The sequence below is a fragment of the Neophocaena asiaeorientalis genome, unplaced genomic scaffold (assembly GCF_003031525.2).
Source record: "Neophocaena asiaeorientalis asiaeorientalis breed wild unplaced genomic scaffold, Neophocaena_asiaeorientalis_V1.1 scaffold679, whole genome shotgun sequence".
Classification (NCBI taxonomy): Eukaryota; Metazoa; Chordata; class Mammalia; order Artiodactyla; family Phocoenidae; genus Neophocaena; species Neophocaena asiaeorientalis.
In genome coordinates this window covers 1-16,907 of record NW_020175531.1, presented here as the reverse complement: position 1 = coordinate 16,907, position 16,907 = coordinate 1, and the positions used below count along the sequence as shown (strand labels likewise).

At 45.0% G+C, this 16,907-nt stretch overlaps 1 protein-coding gene across 1 annotated transcript in view; it reads right to left on the bottom strand.

The window, feature by feature from the left end:
* The window catches only part of LOC112415965 (BCL-6 corepressor-like), a gene marked incomplete at its 5' end in the record, with an annotated part of 42,493 nt that extends 31,023 nt beyond the window's left edge, over positions 1–11,470 (bottom strand). Inside the window, 6 exons of the mRNA XM_024769183.1 lie at positions 2,016–2,270; positions 2,603–2,916; positions 3,741–3,999; positions 6,688–6,764; positions 7,467–7,650; positions 8,645–11,470. Of these exons, the coding sequence (XP_024624951.1) occupies positions 2,016–2,270; positions 2,603–2,916; positions 3,741–3,999; positions 6,688–6,764; positions 7,467–7,650; positions 8,645–11,470 (3,915 nt within the window). The remainder of the gene's footprint in view (positions 1–2,015; positions 2,271–2,602; positions 2,917–3,740; positions 4,000–6,687; positions 6,765–7,466; positions 7,651–8,644) is intronic.
* Between the last annotated feature and the right edge of the window lie 5,437 nt (positions 11,471–16,907).

The window sequence follows — 16,907 nt, the reverse complement described above, 5'->3', positions numbered from 1 at the left end:
TGAACTGGGATACCGCATGAAGCTGCTCTTTTAGCAGGCCCTCACTAGGCAGACTCAAGTGAACACCTGCAAAGCTAATGAGTTTTGTGCCCCAGGCAGGGTGAGGCCCTGTCACAAGGCTCTGAAAGGCACTGACTGCTCGGTACAGATCAATTTACCCAGATCTTGGCAGCCCACCTGGTATCCTATCAACCCAGGGTTTATTTGCTCTGACAATTATGGCCTTCATCTGGAGACCTTCATCGCTACTACAGCTAATTCAAGGGTACACAGAAATAAAAAGACATGATAGCTAATGGCTATTTCAACTCTCTTCACGTGGAGGGTGGCAACAAAGCAGCAGTAACCAGGTCAGACTTTCTGCCATCAACTGTCAACTCAACTGTGTTACTATCACATAGTACTTTTCATTTCTGCAAATGAATGTGTCTTATGTTATCCCACAGAAATACCTATGAGATACCAGGAACAGGATTATTCTTACTCAACACCTGGGGAAATTGCAGACAAGAGAGGTCAAACCCCAACTTCAAGTTTACATGACCTATGAAACTTGTAACTCACGTTTAGTGTTGAGAGTCAAAAGGTCAAATCAATAGCCCCGGCTAGAGAAATGTAACCTAAATGTGATAACCACCTGAAAACCCTTCTCTGTTGCAGGCAAGTTGGTTAAATACATGCATCTTAGTTTTTAAGGATGGTGGCTTCTAAACAAATGATAACTGCTGTCACCAACAGTTAGAATGGTTATGAGGCCAGGCAAGTCTCTCTATACATTTCTGGTTTATTTTTTAACACTAGAAATTGGGAATGTCTGAAGGGTACCCCACCCATTCCCAAACAAAAACTGTTTTTATTGCACAAATTAAAAATATCCCAGACTAAGAAAATGCTACTGTTTCAAAGAACTGTCCCACAGGGTGCTAGCTTACTTACAACTTCCCACCCACTCATGAAGTGTGCTCAGGGTCAATGGGAGACGGACAACTGGGCACTCAGAAAGGGCTCACAGGACACTGGATAGCAGCACAAATCTGGCCAAGGTGAAGGAGACACAGTTTCAGTTAAATCCTGTGTGGTGCTAAAGATGCACAGTGGCAGTAATCTATTTCACAGATATTTCAAATTGTAAGTAGGGCAATTCCAATGTGACGTAGTCCTTGGACAGCAGTGGGGTAGGGGAGAGAAGGGAAGATGGGGGGGCTTGGCTTTGGAGCCATACTGGTGAACTGCTACCTGCATAAGTAGCATTTAACCCCTCTGGGGTTCAAATTCCTCATCTGAAGTCAAGATAATACTTGTTACTACCACACGAAAAGGTTGAAAGGATGAAATGCATTACCATGATCTTGTGGGCTTAGAACGAGTGCTGAGACAATACAATCTACCACTGACATCAGCCACGCTAGGTGGGGAAATGCAGGTGAAATGGGCAGGGAGTTCGGAGCAAAGTCTAAGTCCCTCCTCTCATCTGCCCTTGGGCTCTCCTACCCTCTCAGGAATAGAGGTCTGTCCCCCTCCATTTCCACAACCCTGCTGCCTCAGCACCTACCCTGCAGACACTGACCAACAGCTGACCCCAATGTGTATCTGTTCATAAACAAGCCAAAATGGGGCTAGTAAGTTCTCTTCCCCTTGCTAATCAGAATCCAAAAGGCTTATTTCCACAAGCCCTGGATTATGTCAAATTTGATAGCAGATATAAGTGAGCAAGACTAGAGGATGCCAAACCAAGCTACCTGCTTAAACAAAGTAAATATCAGAGCGGCCTTTCTTTTCACACCCTGACTGGTGTGAACAAGTCACCAAAAGAAGGGCAGCACCAGCAGGGCTAATATAAACATCCTGGGAGAATACCTAAGCCCAGCTCCTAATGCTAAGGGCGCTGGGCTCTGAATGCCATCTCCTCCCCTGCCCTGGTCCCAGGCAGTGCACCCTCCTACCTCATGTCACGGAGGAGTGGCCAGTGATTTCTGAATCTAGGAACCCACAAAAACACACACGAGGACACCCACCTCGTAGCCAAGTCGGGCAGCCCGCTGCAGGAGGGTCTCTCCAGTATTCTTATTGACAGAAAGTCTCCGTGCTTTCGGGTGCAAAGGGCAACACTGGGTTGTCTGTGGAGATGACCCTGAGTACAGCAGCTGTGAGGTCTGTGAAGCTGGGAGCAATTGCTGCAAACTGTTGAAGTACTTCTGGTCCTGCTTGGCTGGTGACTGTTCGCAGTTAGAAGTGAGCTCAGGCTGATTTCGGAATCTCTGGATGTTCACCTATCACAAAACCAGGCAGTACAAACATTTAAGGCCATCTTCCAACAGCTGATTCTTGCCCTTACAAACCTGAGAAGGTGGCATTTTTTCCTTTTCAGTTGTTTGGAGGAGGGAGGGGTGTCAGAGGGTACTGGGGAAAGGATTTCATTCGTACTAGTTTGAAACTTCATCACCACCTAGGAGATATGGTCGCTAGGACAAGTGAGTCAACTTGGGGAACGAGATCAGGAAAAGGAAAGCTTTGTTCTTTGAGAAGCAGGGAACAGGTAGGCAAGCAATAACTTATGGAGTGCCTGCACAAGCCTGATTCAGGAGGAGATGTCAAAAGGTACCTGGCTATCTGCACTGTCGCTTTTCAGTGAGGTACACCGCCTGGGCCCCTGAGGAATCAAATGCTTGGTTTTGCACAGTCTCTTCCCAGATGTTTTCTCAGTGCTGTTAGTGTATTTCTGCAGCAGCATGGCACCCTGGCAATCCTCTTGATCATCTCTGTGCAGTACACCTGGCTTATGGCTTTGTTTAATTCTCTGCTGTTTGGTATGCATCATCAAGTCTGCTGTGCAGCTTGGCTGGGTTTGTATTTGGTTGCCTGCAATGGTAGATAAAAGCCTCTTCGTGGGCACGGAGCTGGAGGATACAGGAAAGTCTAAAAGGCGGGGGTGGAGGGGTGAGGTGTAGGAAAGGCAGAAACATGCGTTACAAGTTTTAGCTGGTACAGGAAGAAAAAACTACTGTTAACACTGATCACTTCAGTTTTCAAAGGTATACTAATTACATTTCAAAGCCTTAATATTTTTTATTTTTTTTTTTGCGGTACGTGGGCCTCTCACTGTTGTGGCCTCTTCTGTAGCGGAGCACAGGCTCCAGACGCGCAGGCCCAGCGGCCATGGCTCACGGGCCCAGCCATTCCACGGCACGAACCCGTGTCCCCCGCAACGGCAGGCGGACTTTCAACCACTGTGCCACCAGGGAAGCCCAAGCCTTAATATTTTAATGACTCAAATTCAAACAGCAAATAAGTTAACCCACAAAATGAGTGTCATGTTTGTTCGAAGAACCATGACAAGAGAGCAAGAGTCAGCTCTTCATGATTTTACACCCCCACCTAGTGGGCTCAGATGCAGGACCTTCCCAACCAAGGACAACCAGCCTACATTCTAAGAAACTACCAAATTGACATACTAAGGTGCTGGAATGAGGGCACTGTCACGCCACAGGGTCAACAAGACTTATCTTCCTGAGCAGCCATGGTCTGGGTAAGAAAAGCCCAAGAAATAAATCTCCCTCCTTTCAACTGAGCTCCTCACTGTACATTGCAGAAGGAAGAAGTATGGAGGCTAGTAGGACTCAGGAGAGAACTCCCCACCTACCACGTACTACTCAGCCAACTTCGATGGTGCTCAGGTCCCGTCCAGGGCCCTCTGCCACAGACGACAGGTGACCCACCCTCCAGGAGAGGCCCCCGTGTACCTTGATAATTGGCACTGGATTTGAGGAACTCCTCTGACCAGCTTCTGTTGCCTTTGGCCTCTGCACTCTTTTTGCTGGGTTTCTCTTCAGAGATTTCACTGCTCTGGGCAATGACCTCAGGCTTAACAGCCTGGGTCACTTCCTTCCTGCCTTGCCAGGCAGGTTTGCTCTCTGCCGCCAACACCTGATGCTCCCGTTCTGTAAGGTGCAGCAAGTAGCGCTGCTTTTTGGGATGGAGCCCTGTTAATTCAATGCACACCTGTCATTTCCCTCTCAGGCCAGTCATCTAATGGAGAAATAACTACAAATTAAACAAAAAGTACCCTGGCGGGGTGGGTTAGTTAGCCTGTCTTACACATCAGTAATGGGAGTATAGGAAGAGAAGAGGAGTGTGGTCACTCTCTTTGCTGGAACATAAGTCTTGGGAGACTTTGTCTCTCTGTCTTTAGCTATCTTGGGGCTTAAGCATCTAGCAACCGGGAAGAGGAGGTATGAGCACCTTTCCAAGGGCCTGTAGGTTGTATGTAATCATTACTATACTGCCCTGGAGGTGGTATGAGAACAGAGCTCTTCCACTACAACTGTTCAAAATACAAATGCCTTATCTTCTATACTGAATGGACTAGTAACTTTATGTTTTCACAGTTGGGGGCATGAAGGAAACAACCAAAATGAGGCATGAAGCATATGCAGTCCTTTTAAGCATACATGGTCCTTTCCTTTGGCAGCAAAATCTAAGCAAGCCAAGACTGACCTAAAAACCTCTATGAAAACATATGCTGAAGTCCATATTTTCAATTAAGTGAAGGCTAATATAATAAACAGACCAAGTATCTACCAAATATCACCTACAGAAAGAAAAACACTAATACTCACTTGGGTCAACAGGAAAAATGATGAAGGAAAAGGGACAGTGAACAAAGTGGTGAAAGACAGCCCACATCCTTTATGGGACAAAGCATATGGTCTCTACTATATGTTCTGGGCCTACAGCCCAGGCTACTACTGCAACCTTCAAGATAAGCAGAGGAATGCAGGGAACCTGAGAAGACCAATGGCACTAGGATGAGGAACCCTTTAGCAAAGTTTATTAGTGTATGTACAGGTTCAGAGGCAACTTCAAAGAAATCAATCTAGTTACTGCTAATCCGTCTCTGTCCTCTCATCACACTTAAAGTGAAAACTGTATCACTGAAACCATGTAACTGTTACCATTTCCTGTCCAGGAGAAAGGTCCTTGATATCTCAGCACCCCCATGACACTATGTACTTCTATCCCTCTCATTGGCACATATGCCTTTCACAGATGTCTCAAGACAGGTGGTTTGAAGACTGATTAGCTAGGTGATATTTTGTGTCTTCCAGATGAACAACAAAACAGTTGTTGAATAGACAGGACCCTATCTTCCTTGCCATATAACTTATCATCAGATTAAGAATCAGTTTATCAGCACAAGTGTTTCAGATTCCAAGTCCAAATTTTACATTTTAACTTCACGTGTCATGTAGTGATCTGTATCTCTAATAACAGTTTCAACCATTCCTAAACAGGCATCATTCTCAAGGAGAATATTTTCTACTTAAGTTTTCACCCTCATGCAAACTTTGTAAAAGTGATATTAGTTTATATCTCACCCACCTGATTTTTTGGCTGGCATCTTCTGCCCACAGAAAATACCCAGAACACTTGTGATGACTTATTTCACATGTGCTGGCAAAGAGTGATTCACTGGTAACCTCATCTCCCTGCTCCTTGTTGAATGACAGCACCCCCACAGAAAGAGCCCTTTCCTGACAGGCTCTAGGCTTCCCACCTGGTAAAATCTGCCTGGGTGCAGAGGGTGCCCCTTCACCCACCAGGTCTGGGAGCATGCAGCACATGTGTTGCCCTTCCCGCTCAGCCAGGCATGGGACTCCTGTGCCTGAACTTACAGTCTCCTCATGCCTTGTCCCCAGGGACCCCAAAGTGTGATGTCTGTGGCGCCTCATTCTGAACTATTATCAGAAAGCTCCATTGCTAAAGTCATGGTTCACTGAAATCACTCATCCACACACACAGTTTATGTTTTCTTCTGCTTTTCACAAGAGGATCTTTTCCCAAACTAGGTCCATACACCCTTTCCCCCAAATACCCACTTAAGACACTACGAGAAAAAAAAAAATAAAACAACTGAGACCTTTTCAGTGCTGCCTCCCACAGCAAAGATCTGGATTCTCTTAAATGAAGCCCTCTCAAGGTGGGTGTTCTGAAGAACATCTGTGACTGTGCAAGATACACAGGCTATACAACCTACATGGGAGAGAAGCTATACAGCACATTCCTGCAGATATCAATTTAGTCTTTTGCAATTGAGGTCATTTTAAGGCCTATCCAAATAACTACCCTTGAAGACAAAGAACACAGACAAAGAGATATGTAGGGGCACTGACCATGAGGATCTGCCATTGTAGCTACTTTTCTAAAAACAGAAAGTCACATGTCCTTGGTCTTGCAGTCTAGTCAGATGTTACCATGTCTATGTTCTTTTCTTTTCTCTTCAGTATGCGAGCCTCTCACTGTTGTGGCCTCCTCTGTTGCAGAGTACAGGCTCCGGACGCGCAGGCTCAGCGGCCATGGCTCACGGGCCCAGCCGCTCCGCGGCACGTGGGATCCTCCCGGACCGGGGCACGAACCCGTGTCCCCTGCATCGGCAGGCGGACTCTCAACCACTGCGCCACCAGGGAAGCTCCATGTCTATGTTTAACACTTGCTTCCTGCAGCACAGTCATATGATTCACAGCACATATGTCCCATAATATATCATGTTGTACCACAGTATTTCCTCACAAAAGCATCACCACGGCAACATTTAGAAGTCATCACAGCAACAAAGCAACCTCTCTACTATTGAGCCATGCCCAGTTAGCACTAAACAAAATGGGGAAGTATTGATTGTTTAAGACTTACCAATGATTTAAATTCCATCCTCTGCAGGTAATTACGGAAACTCCAGCAAAAGCTAACCTTGTTAAAACTTATTTCCTCTACAGAAGAGGCATTGGGAATCTCTGTTCAAAACTCAAAGTAGTTTACAAAACATACACATGCTGTAGTGTAAAAGAGGTTTCCTGACCTAAAAAGTTTCATGAAGCTCTTTGACTCAGCCTTCTTCCAATTCCTGCCCAGCCATTTCCATTGAGCAAGTCCTAAGTCTGACCCAGCCAAACAGCTGGCAAAGAAGACTGTCACTGCATGTTTGAGAAGGAAGGGATGAATGCCTCCTTGTCCTTCCAACTGATGGTTCCTATTTATGCACGTCCTAGTTTTAAGAACCTAACTCATTTGTTGTCTTCTAAAGTGAAAATTTACCTCAACTGCCTATACTATCATAGAGTAAATGAAAATCTTGACCACCACATTTTCAAGTTAATTCACCTTTTTGTAGGCCACTGCCACAGAGATGTATCCAGAGACATACCATATTAGAGTATTTCTAAATTCAGGACCAGTGCTTCTTTGAAAAAGGATGTATGTCCCAAGAAATAACCCACTCTAGCTGCTTCTTTCTTGGATGCCACAACTTTCAAAAGGACAATCAACCCTTCACTCTGCAGACTGAAAGAGCAGCCTATTTCCCCCTGCAGCCACCAAACTGCAAAGTGAATTCCTTCCTCTCACCTCCCTCAACTCTGAGAATAGACTCAACCCCATTCTCATAGATGTGGTACCACACTCAAGCTACTTACCTCTCTCACTATCATTCTGGTTGTCAATGGCCTCCAGGGTTACCTTCTTCCGCTTTTTGCCCTGATTTCCTTTCAGCCTTTCCCGGTCAGCAGGGCTAAACTTGCACACCTCAGAGTCTTTGGTTGCAGGGTGGCCACATTTTCTCTCTTTCATCTCCATCTCCGAAAAGCGCAACATTGCACGCTAGAAAGAGAATGAATATGGAAAAAATACAGCTTACCATTAAAGATATTTTACTTGCCTTATCTTAAAGGAAAGTATCTCCAAAAAACGGTTTGCCTGAAAACAAATACAATTTATGAAATAAAGTATGCATGTATGTATATTCATGAACACACTATTGCAAAAATACATTCTCTTTTGGAGATAAAAACAAAGATAAAACAGTAGTAAGAAGAGATGCACAATGAACAAAGATGGGCGTAAGCTATAAGCTTCCCTTCAAATATTTTGTAATAAAATTTAATTCTAAAAGTTTATGTAATATTCTAGTAAAAATAATTTGAAAAACAGAAATTTGCAGAACTGATGGTGAGCCAGGTAGATATAATACTGTCCTTTTGCAATCCTTCTATTCATGTAATTAAGGTGAGCATTCAATGAGTCATTTACATAACTTTATCCATTTTTATAAACATGTGCCAACTTTTTTCATGACTTTACAGCAATAATTTGACTTTATTCATCTTCTAAATAATGCTAAAAATCTTGATAAATTCCTGCATGAATGAGAATTCACTACTGAGTTTAGTAACAGGCTATATATAGCTCATTATGCAAGGGGTGTGTGTGAAGGCTGCACGAATGCCACAGACATGCAGCTCCTACACACTTCCACCAATTCTAGGTATAACTGTTAACATACAGTAACAGCACAGAAATTAAAGCAACCTGTAAACATCACACAATCTTTGCAATTATTAAAACTTCTGATATCAGCATTTGAGTGAAGTCCTTTTAGAGTCTACACAATAATTTGGAGTATGCAGATACACGAACCTCCTAAGTCCTACCATGTACTCCCCCTTACTGGAGACCTTTCAAACATTTCAATTACCATAAGCTTCATTAATTAAATCTGCCTAGTGTCCTGCCCTACCATGTCCCCCCAATCCTCTTCATACATTTAAAACACTGACAACTAGTCAACCTCCCGAAATTTGGGTGGGGGGCTCACCTGCAATGCCCGCTGCTCCCGGCTGAGCTGCCTGGAATCTGCATACAGTTCAGTAGTGACACATTTGAACTGGTCACCCACATAACCAGCAGAGTTTGCAATTCTCTTTGCCAGTTTAGATAGCTTTGGTTTCAGAACTCTGATATTGTTTGATTCTGCCTCATCAACTCCATCCTTGGTATAAATGGGGGTGATGTCCACACTCGGTGGGGCACTGCCCAAGCAAAGTGGTTTGGGATCCTTTTGGGTTTCACCAGAAGTTACCGCAGGGCCATCATTCCCAAGGCTTGGCTCCAGGAATGGAGTAAAGACCGACATCGCCAGCTTCTCCTTGTTGGCTCCCACTGGAATATTCTCCGTGCTTAAACGGAAGACAGACTGGCCTGGAGCTTGTTTGAAAGTACAGGCTTCCTGAAAGTCACTGATCTGTCCCGAATCCTCTTTCAGGGCAATAAAATCCTGGCGTGGCTGCAGGGCTGGGCCAGTTGGGGGTTTGGTGGGCTCAGCACTCTGGCCAACACTCTCAGCCGTGAACCTGGCTTTGGATAGGTCTGCATCAGGTTTCGCACCTGGCTCTTCCTCGAGAAGATCTACACAGATAAGACTGTCACTCCTGATGAGAGTTTTCCCTTGATTCCAGATAAGGCTTGCATTTAGGTTCTTGTCAGTGGAGACTTGTGGATGTAACGTGGTGCTGTTAGCTTCCAACACCTCAGGAAACTGATTCCAAACGGTTGAGTCCTCATAGGCGGCTCTGTCGTGGGACCAGGACAAGTTCTCTGTTTTCTCTTCTTTAGTGGGCATAATGGGCTGCACCATGTCCAACACATCTTGGTTGGCCACAAACTCTGGCTGGCCCAAGGGTACCCTGTAGGGCAATCTAGGCTTTGTGGCAAGGTGCCCGGGAAAGAGAGTACTGTTTGGCAACAAAACTGGGTGAGGGTAGATAGGTCGCTCACCATGTAAGGAGACGCGACTCAGATGCGCGCTTTCAGGTGCTGGGTAAGGGAGGTAACTCCTAGGGTAAGAAATTGGTGGGGACCTGAGCGCCTCATTTGGAGATAGAAATATTGAATTTGGTGGGAGGCCATTCTCATTTGCTTTGAAACTCGGTTCTGGGTTGCTGGCTTTGGTGCCCTTGCTGCTGATGCCACTGCCATGCTTGGCAGTTGTGGTCAGGGGCTGGCCCATGTGTTGATTAAAATATGCCATGGAATCCATGGAGCTCCTGCTAGTCTTGTTGCCATCCGCACTGGCATTTGGGACTGGCAACACAAAGGCTGGGTGACCCGTGCTCAGCACTGACCCCAAAACGTTAGTGACTGCAGTACCTGTGTTTCCCACTTGGAGACGTGAAGAACTGTGCGGCTGCGAGATGGCCCAGTCCAAGGCCTTGTTTTTCAGTAGCAGGCCTTTGCCATTGTTCTCTTTGTTACACCTTGGTCCAGGCACCACCCAGGGTGAGGTAGCCATGTTAGTGATCTCAGATCTACAGGCAGTACAGCTGTCTCCTGGAGGAGACAGTGTTTCTTTCGGAATCTCACTTCTGGAGAGCACTTGGCCACTTCCAGCTCTGCTGTAAACCAGGACCTTGGGAGCCATCTTTTTCATGTGGTCAGCTGTGGAAGCATCTATGTCCACCACTTCAGAAGACAAGTCTAGGGGCTTATTAGTGACATCTTTGGTAACCATCTGCTTCTCCAACACAGGAGGTGAGCAGACACCTTTTCTGTGTTCACCTGCTGTTTTCCAGATGTGCTCAGGAACTGGCTGAGTACTTCTGCCTCCTTCTGGAGTCTTCAGATATTTGCTGCTGCAGAGCCTGGCCACGGGGAACTCGCTGCTGACCGTCATACATGGCTTTGACAGGGAAATGGAGGGCGAGGTGGAAATCATGGCGTAGTGCTTATGAAATTCAGAGTAGGTGTCTGCACTGGGCTGGGAAGGAAAGCTGACTCTTGGTAAAGGCCAAGGTGAGGGGGGCAGTAGAGGAGCTGTGTCCTCCAGCTGGCCATGGGTGACTACCTTGCCAGACAACACCCTAGAATGCTCATTGTTCTGAACGTGGAAATATGAGTGGGAATTAAACAGGTTCCCAGGACTGACGCCCATCTCCCAGGGCAGGCTTTCGTCTGCACAGTGGACCAGAGGCGGGACAGGTGGAGAGGCTGAAGGCACTGAGAGCGTCACAGCTGAAGCAAGAGATGATGGGATGTAGGGACTGACAGAGTGAGGGACTGACAGTTTTCGCTCATTTGCGAAAACTGGAGAATACAGCGACTGGGCTAAGCTGTGAGACTGCTGAAGTGGCATGGTCTTGTACGTGTTCAGTGAATACTTATTTGGTGAGCTGTGGAAAGGGGAGATGGCTGGCATGGCCTGCTCCATGTAAGGATTGACCCAGGGCATCTGCTGGTAATTAGCACCCCTGATGTTGAAAGGGCTGTATCTGGCACTGGCATACCTATCTAAGCCCAATGTTTCTCTTGTAGGTATAATGCTTTTTTGTATACTAGGTGGTGTTTTGTAAACAGCACTGAAGCTATCTGGGGGTTCTCCAGAGACAGCGGAAGCCTCCACTGTCTCGGGTATATTCAGTTTGAACTGCATCTCTGGACTTCTTTCTGAAGAAAACCCAGGGCCACCTAAAGAGCTCATGGCAGCCTCCTGACCTTTCTCTGAGCCCAGTTCACACAAGCCAGAAGATATAATGCCTTCAGGTACACAGAGCTCTTTTGGAATCAGGCCACTGCGGTCCATGCTCACCACTGCCACGCCATCGATCCAGTGGGCAGTAGTCACATCCACCTTTACAGAAAAAGAACATGGGTGTTACTTACCATTCCTTCAAAGCAGCAGTACCCACCCCAAAGAAAATCTGCAAGTTAATTTATTATGACAGCAGCCTAACATTAGAGCATCCATGGTTAAAGATGAACTAAAAATAAAATACTCACAGGGCTTGCTTTTTCCACTACTACAAATAAATCCTATCTCATGGCAGTGAAATGTGCTGCCTGCTTTCTTCACTGCTCCGTTCAACTAGCATTTTAAAAGCATGTAAAATGTTTACCCCTTTAGAGTTAATATATATTAATTAAGTCATCTATGAACTCTGAGAAGTTCACCTTCTTGGCAAAAATTCTATATTACAATTGAGAGGACACCATCTCCACCACTTTGCACTACCCTCATGGGATTCAGAACTCACACTAAACCTCCCCAGCCCTGTCAGGGTTGTGGGAGGGATTGTTTCCTGGATATAGGAAGGTACAAATTAGTATAACCAGAAACAATCTTCCATTGGACAACTGGAACATGGCATATTACCTGTCTCATTTCTAAATCAATGAAGAGTCTAAGGGTCAAACTGTGGTTACATCTTTTGATTTCCTCTCCCTAGTGTCTGAAGATAGTCCTGTGTTTCATATTTTACTGGTACAAGGTAAACCGTAAGGGTCTACTTAAAGGCTCAAAATGTATCCAGCTGATGGCACTGACAGAGCCAAAGACAGAATCTCAAAAGCAGTAAGAGAAAAGTGACTCATCACAAACATGGGAACCTCTATAAAATTATTAACCACTTTCTTAGCTGAAATCTTGCAGGCAAAAAGGCAGTGGATGATAAAATTAAAAGTGTGCAAGAAAATAACTGTTAACCAAGAATACAACATTACAACATCTGCAAAAATGTCCTTCAAAATTGGAGGAAAAATTAAGGCTTTATCCAGATTAAAAAACACACACACACACACAAAACAAAAACGATGAAGGAATTCATTACCACAAGAACTTCCCTAGAAGAAATTCTAAAGAGAGTCCTTCAAGTTGAAACAAAATGATGCTCTATAGCAACACAAAGTTACATGGATTACAAGATTCTCCCATAAAGTTAAATACACAGGTAAATAAAGGACCTTGTACCACTGTAATGTGGGTCCATAAGTCCATCTTTTAACTCTATTATGAAACAAAAAAATTATATCTATGTTAGTGGATACAATATATATATATAAAGACATAATTTTTGACACCTATATGGAGACAGTGAACCTAAAAATACATAGTTTTTACATACCATGGACGCTACCAATCTAAAATATATTATTACTGTTGAAAGATGTTTTATATAATCCCCACGGTAAGCAGAAAGAAAATATGTATAGAATATACACAAAGGAAATAAGGAGGGAATCAAAGCATATCACTACAGAAAGTTGACAAAACAAAGTCAGACATTAAAAGAAGAAATGAGGGACCAAAACACTCAAGACAGACAGAAAACAGCAAAGGTAACAGTAAATCCTTCCCTATCAGTAATTATTTCAAATGTAAATTAATTAAACTCCAGTCAAAATAAATACATTGACTGACTTGATAAAAACACAGGATCTAACTATATGCTGTCTAATAGAGACTCACTTTAGAACACTTGCCAAAAGACGCATCCTAGGATCCTATAAACATCCCCTACACCACCACCCCGACATTTGCACAGGGCAAAGACTGCCCCCAAAGTTGTGACCACCAGAAGTTCTTAGACCTCTCACCTGCTCTGCCCCTGCCATCTTGACCTGAATTATCCACTCCCCTCTGTTTGCACCTAAACAAATTTAATTTCGCTTATGGTCTTTAATTTTAGCATGACCACTGCATGTAAATCAATTATGACGATCACCATCTAAATTGTCCCCTAACCCTAAATCAGGGTAAACTGATCACTGTTTGCCTCCTGTCTTTTGGCTTACAAATTATATTTGTCCTGTTAGGACCTTCTCCAACCTGACTTCCCACACCTGATCACCGGGTGTGCAACACAGAGGTGCCGAGTGCCAGTGTTAGCTTGGGAGACACAGCTCGATTCACTCTATTATAAAGAAGAAACTAACACACCACTGTAAAACAATTATACACCAATAAAGATGTTAATAAATAAATAAATAATTTTTAAAAAAATAAAGGAAGAACATTCTACTTTCTGTTACCCTCAATGAACTCTTACTCAACAAAAAATCAGATATTCCTCCCAAGGAACACCTTGGGGACAACCAGCAAGCCTGGCCTGACTTTGGAGAGGTCAATGGATCACTCACTCCCCTGGGCAAACTGAGGAGTCCATCACTCCAGCCCCAGCTGCTTCTCATCGCGCTGGCCACAACCTAGGAGTCAGCAAGGTACACAGTTGCAAACAGACAGACTCCCAGAGGCCACAAACATCGGCAAAGAAATTGGGGTGGCCCAAGTCAGCATCTGCCTCCATTCCAGGCCCTAACCATGTGAGGGAGTGGCTAGGGCCCTGAAGCAAGGAGAAGGTGTGTATTTCTTGAAAGCACCACCCTCCTTCCCATCTGAGGCTCCCAGGGCACCAATCTGACCTGAGGCCTAACAAAGGGCCTTTCCTCCTTAGGACAGTGGGAGAAGAGTCAACCCACTGCCCTCCATGAAGCAATGTCATGAGGACCATCCCAGCAATGCTGGAGTTTAGGAAGCACTGCATCCCACTGTTCCCTGCCCTGCCTGATCCCACACAAGCTTCATCCATGTGTGAGCCTCCCAATAAAAACTGGAATGCTGGGATGGGCTCAAACAGAGGCAAACAGACTCTGCAGGCAAACCAGGGGCTGGAATTTAAGTGTGCCTCTAGGGTTGTCAGGCACCTGCTAATCCACCCTACAAGTGCCATACTCCCTTGGTCTCCTCCAGAAAAAAAAAAAAAATTAAAGCATCCCAAATTAAAAGGCAAATATTACCATTTATTCCTCCCAGAAGCAGTACTTCTTTCAGTTCTGTCCTTGTCCACTAGGCCCTGCTCCACCTAAGCAACAGAACCACAAGCAATATACACTCCCCATGACAACAAAGTAGAAAGATATTCCTCTTTTTCCACCACCATCCATCCACTAAAGGTAACTCAAAATCTCTTAGAAGTGTTCCTTTATATTTAACACATACCCTTATCCCCAGCTTGAGAGAAGAAAATATAACCAGAAGCAATTGAGGGCCATCCAACTTGGCTAGAACACTTTGCCCTTCCTGGCCAAAGATGCACTACTTCACTGTAAGTGAGTTTGTGAATGAATAGTTGGGCCCAGGCTTCGCTGCCTGTGTTGCTTCACTGAGCAGGAAAGTTTTTGTCAAGCACTGAGGAATTTTTGTCATTCAGATTGTGTATCTAACCATGAATATTGTATTTGAATTATTTTTGTTTCCAAGTGCCCTCTTCACATTTTTTTTTTCTCTTCACATTTTTAAAATGACTTTTGTCTCTAGAAACATCTTATAAAAATTCTGCCCAGTTTTCAACAGAATCCTGTATCTTGTCTTAGAATATAGCAATACCTTATGTCCTCTGTATTTACATACCCATGTTTACTTCTCAATTGGCCAGTTATCTCTAGTTTTGTACATCATCCGAGTCTACCTGTCTTGATTTGCTCCAGCACATGTTAGTCAGGGGAACTTCTTAATCTAAATATTCCTAACATATACAGCTTTCTAGGTCCTTATGGCGTTTTTGTTCTGCCTATTGCCTATAACATTACACATTCCCAAGCCAGAACAACATAGGTTTGCAAGGGAAAAAGAGACAGTAGATTCAAGAATTAGCAACTTTTATTTCCAGGGTGTAAAATGTGTTATCTGTAACCCACCCACTAAAATCAAGTTTTGGAAAGAACCAGACAAATACCTGCATCAGTATATTAAGTTTTTAGACCAATCCAATACTGGCTCCAAAGAATCCACATATTCGTCTCCAATTCCTGTTTGGAGGCTGTCTCCCTGCCCATTTCTCATCTGTCTCCCCCAAAAGGTCATGGTTGAAGGTGTGTCTATTTATACATATGACTCAAGGTCCTCTTTGTTCTCTCCAGTGGCTACCTGTACACACTGCTCTGGTATTTTAGGCTTAGGTCTTCCTTCTGCATCAACATTGGTCAGGGTCTGTATGCAACCACAGAGCTCTACGCAGACTTTCCTGTATTTGAACACCAGCATGAATCCTTTCTCTGAATACTGGGGTTAGTACGCCAAGTTCCATTCCTTAAGGGAGCATGCCTATTGTGTATGTTCACTGTTACCCCACTAAGAATGACCAAGTAAAACTAGACACTCTAGCACCTACTTTTGGTAGGTCAAAGAATTAAACCCCATGCACCTGGATGTGAACAGAAAAGAAAAGAAAGTAGCAGGCCAAGACTGCCATCCTTTCCCTATGGAGGATACTCTGCCTCCAGGAATATCCAGCAGGCTTTGTTCCACCACCTTGTCCATTATATAATTTCCAGTACCTCTACAGGGTTAAGAGCAAAGAAAACCCAGAAGCCTTCCTTCCACTTTGCTCCATGAGACCTGTATGGCTGGGTTGCACAATCCTGCTAGTGGGTGTTGGCCAGTGCTTCTGCATCCCACCCTTCCCCTAGCTACCAGTCTTCCTCCTCTCCCCCTTCTTCAGCCAGAAGAAGTGTCCGTTTCTGTCGAACCAACCTATTACAAGCACACCAACAATCCCCTCGAGGGCGCGGTACAGTTCACGGCGGACACAACCAAGCAACCCTGATGACGCCTACGTGGTGGGGGTCGGGGACATACATGCACCCGAAAGGCACTAGTGCATAGGTGTTCCTTCCCGGGCCAGCCTGGCCGCCTGCGCAGTCACAGTGCTGCATTCTAGGATATACACAAACGTATGTATTCTACGTATAAAGTTTGTTTACTTATTTATTTTCTTGCCTAATCCCCAAGTGGGCAAGGAGCACAGGAGTAGTGCTTTGACAAGAGTTTCGGGAAGGAGGCAAGGAGGAGCAGGTCGGCAGCGACTCGAAGCAGAGCAACTTAGACATGTGTACAGGCGACAAAGAGCGGGAACAAAGGGCTGAGTGCTCGGCCTTTACGCGCAGCGTATAACGCGTCAGTCGGGATAAGTTATGCTACCCTCATGGCCGACCTCACTGCCAGTATCGCGCCAATTGCCAGCGGAGCTTTTCTCAACCGGTACCTCAGGGGCACAGCCCAGGAGGCACAGAACTGGCCCTCACTTCAAAAGTCTAGAGAGAATGGCCAATGACCTGTAGAATTCATTCATCAGAAAATTTATAAACTCTCAGGCACCCAGGGCCTCAAAGGACCTCAATGTGCCCCAAACAGTCCCAGCCAAAAGCGCCAAAAGGCCTCAGGACCTACTTCCCAAAGGAGGAAATCCCGGCTTCGGAAGGCATATACTTAGTTACACAAGGGCGACCGGTCTAGGAATAAACATCAACCA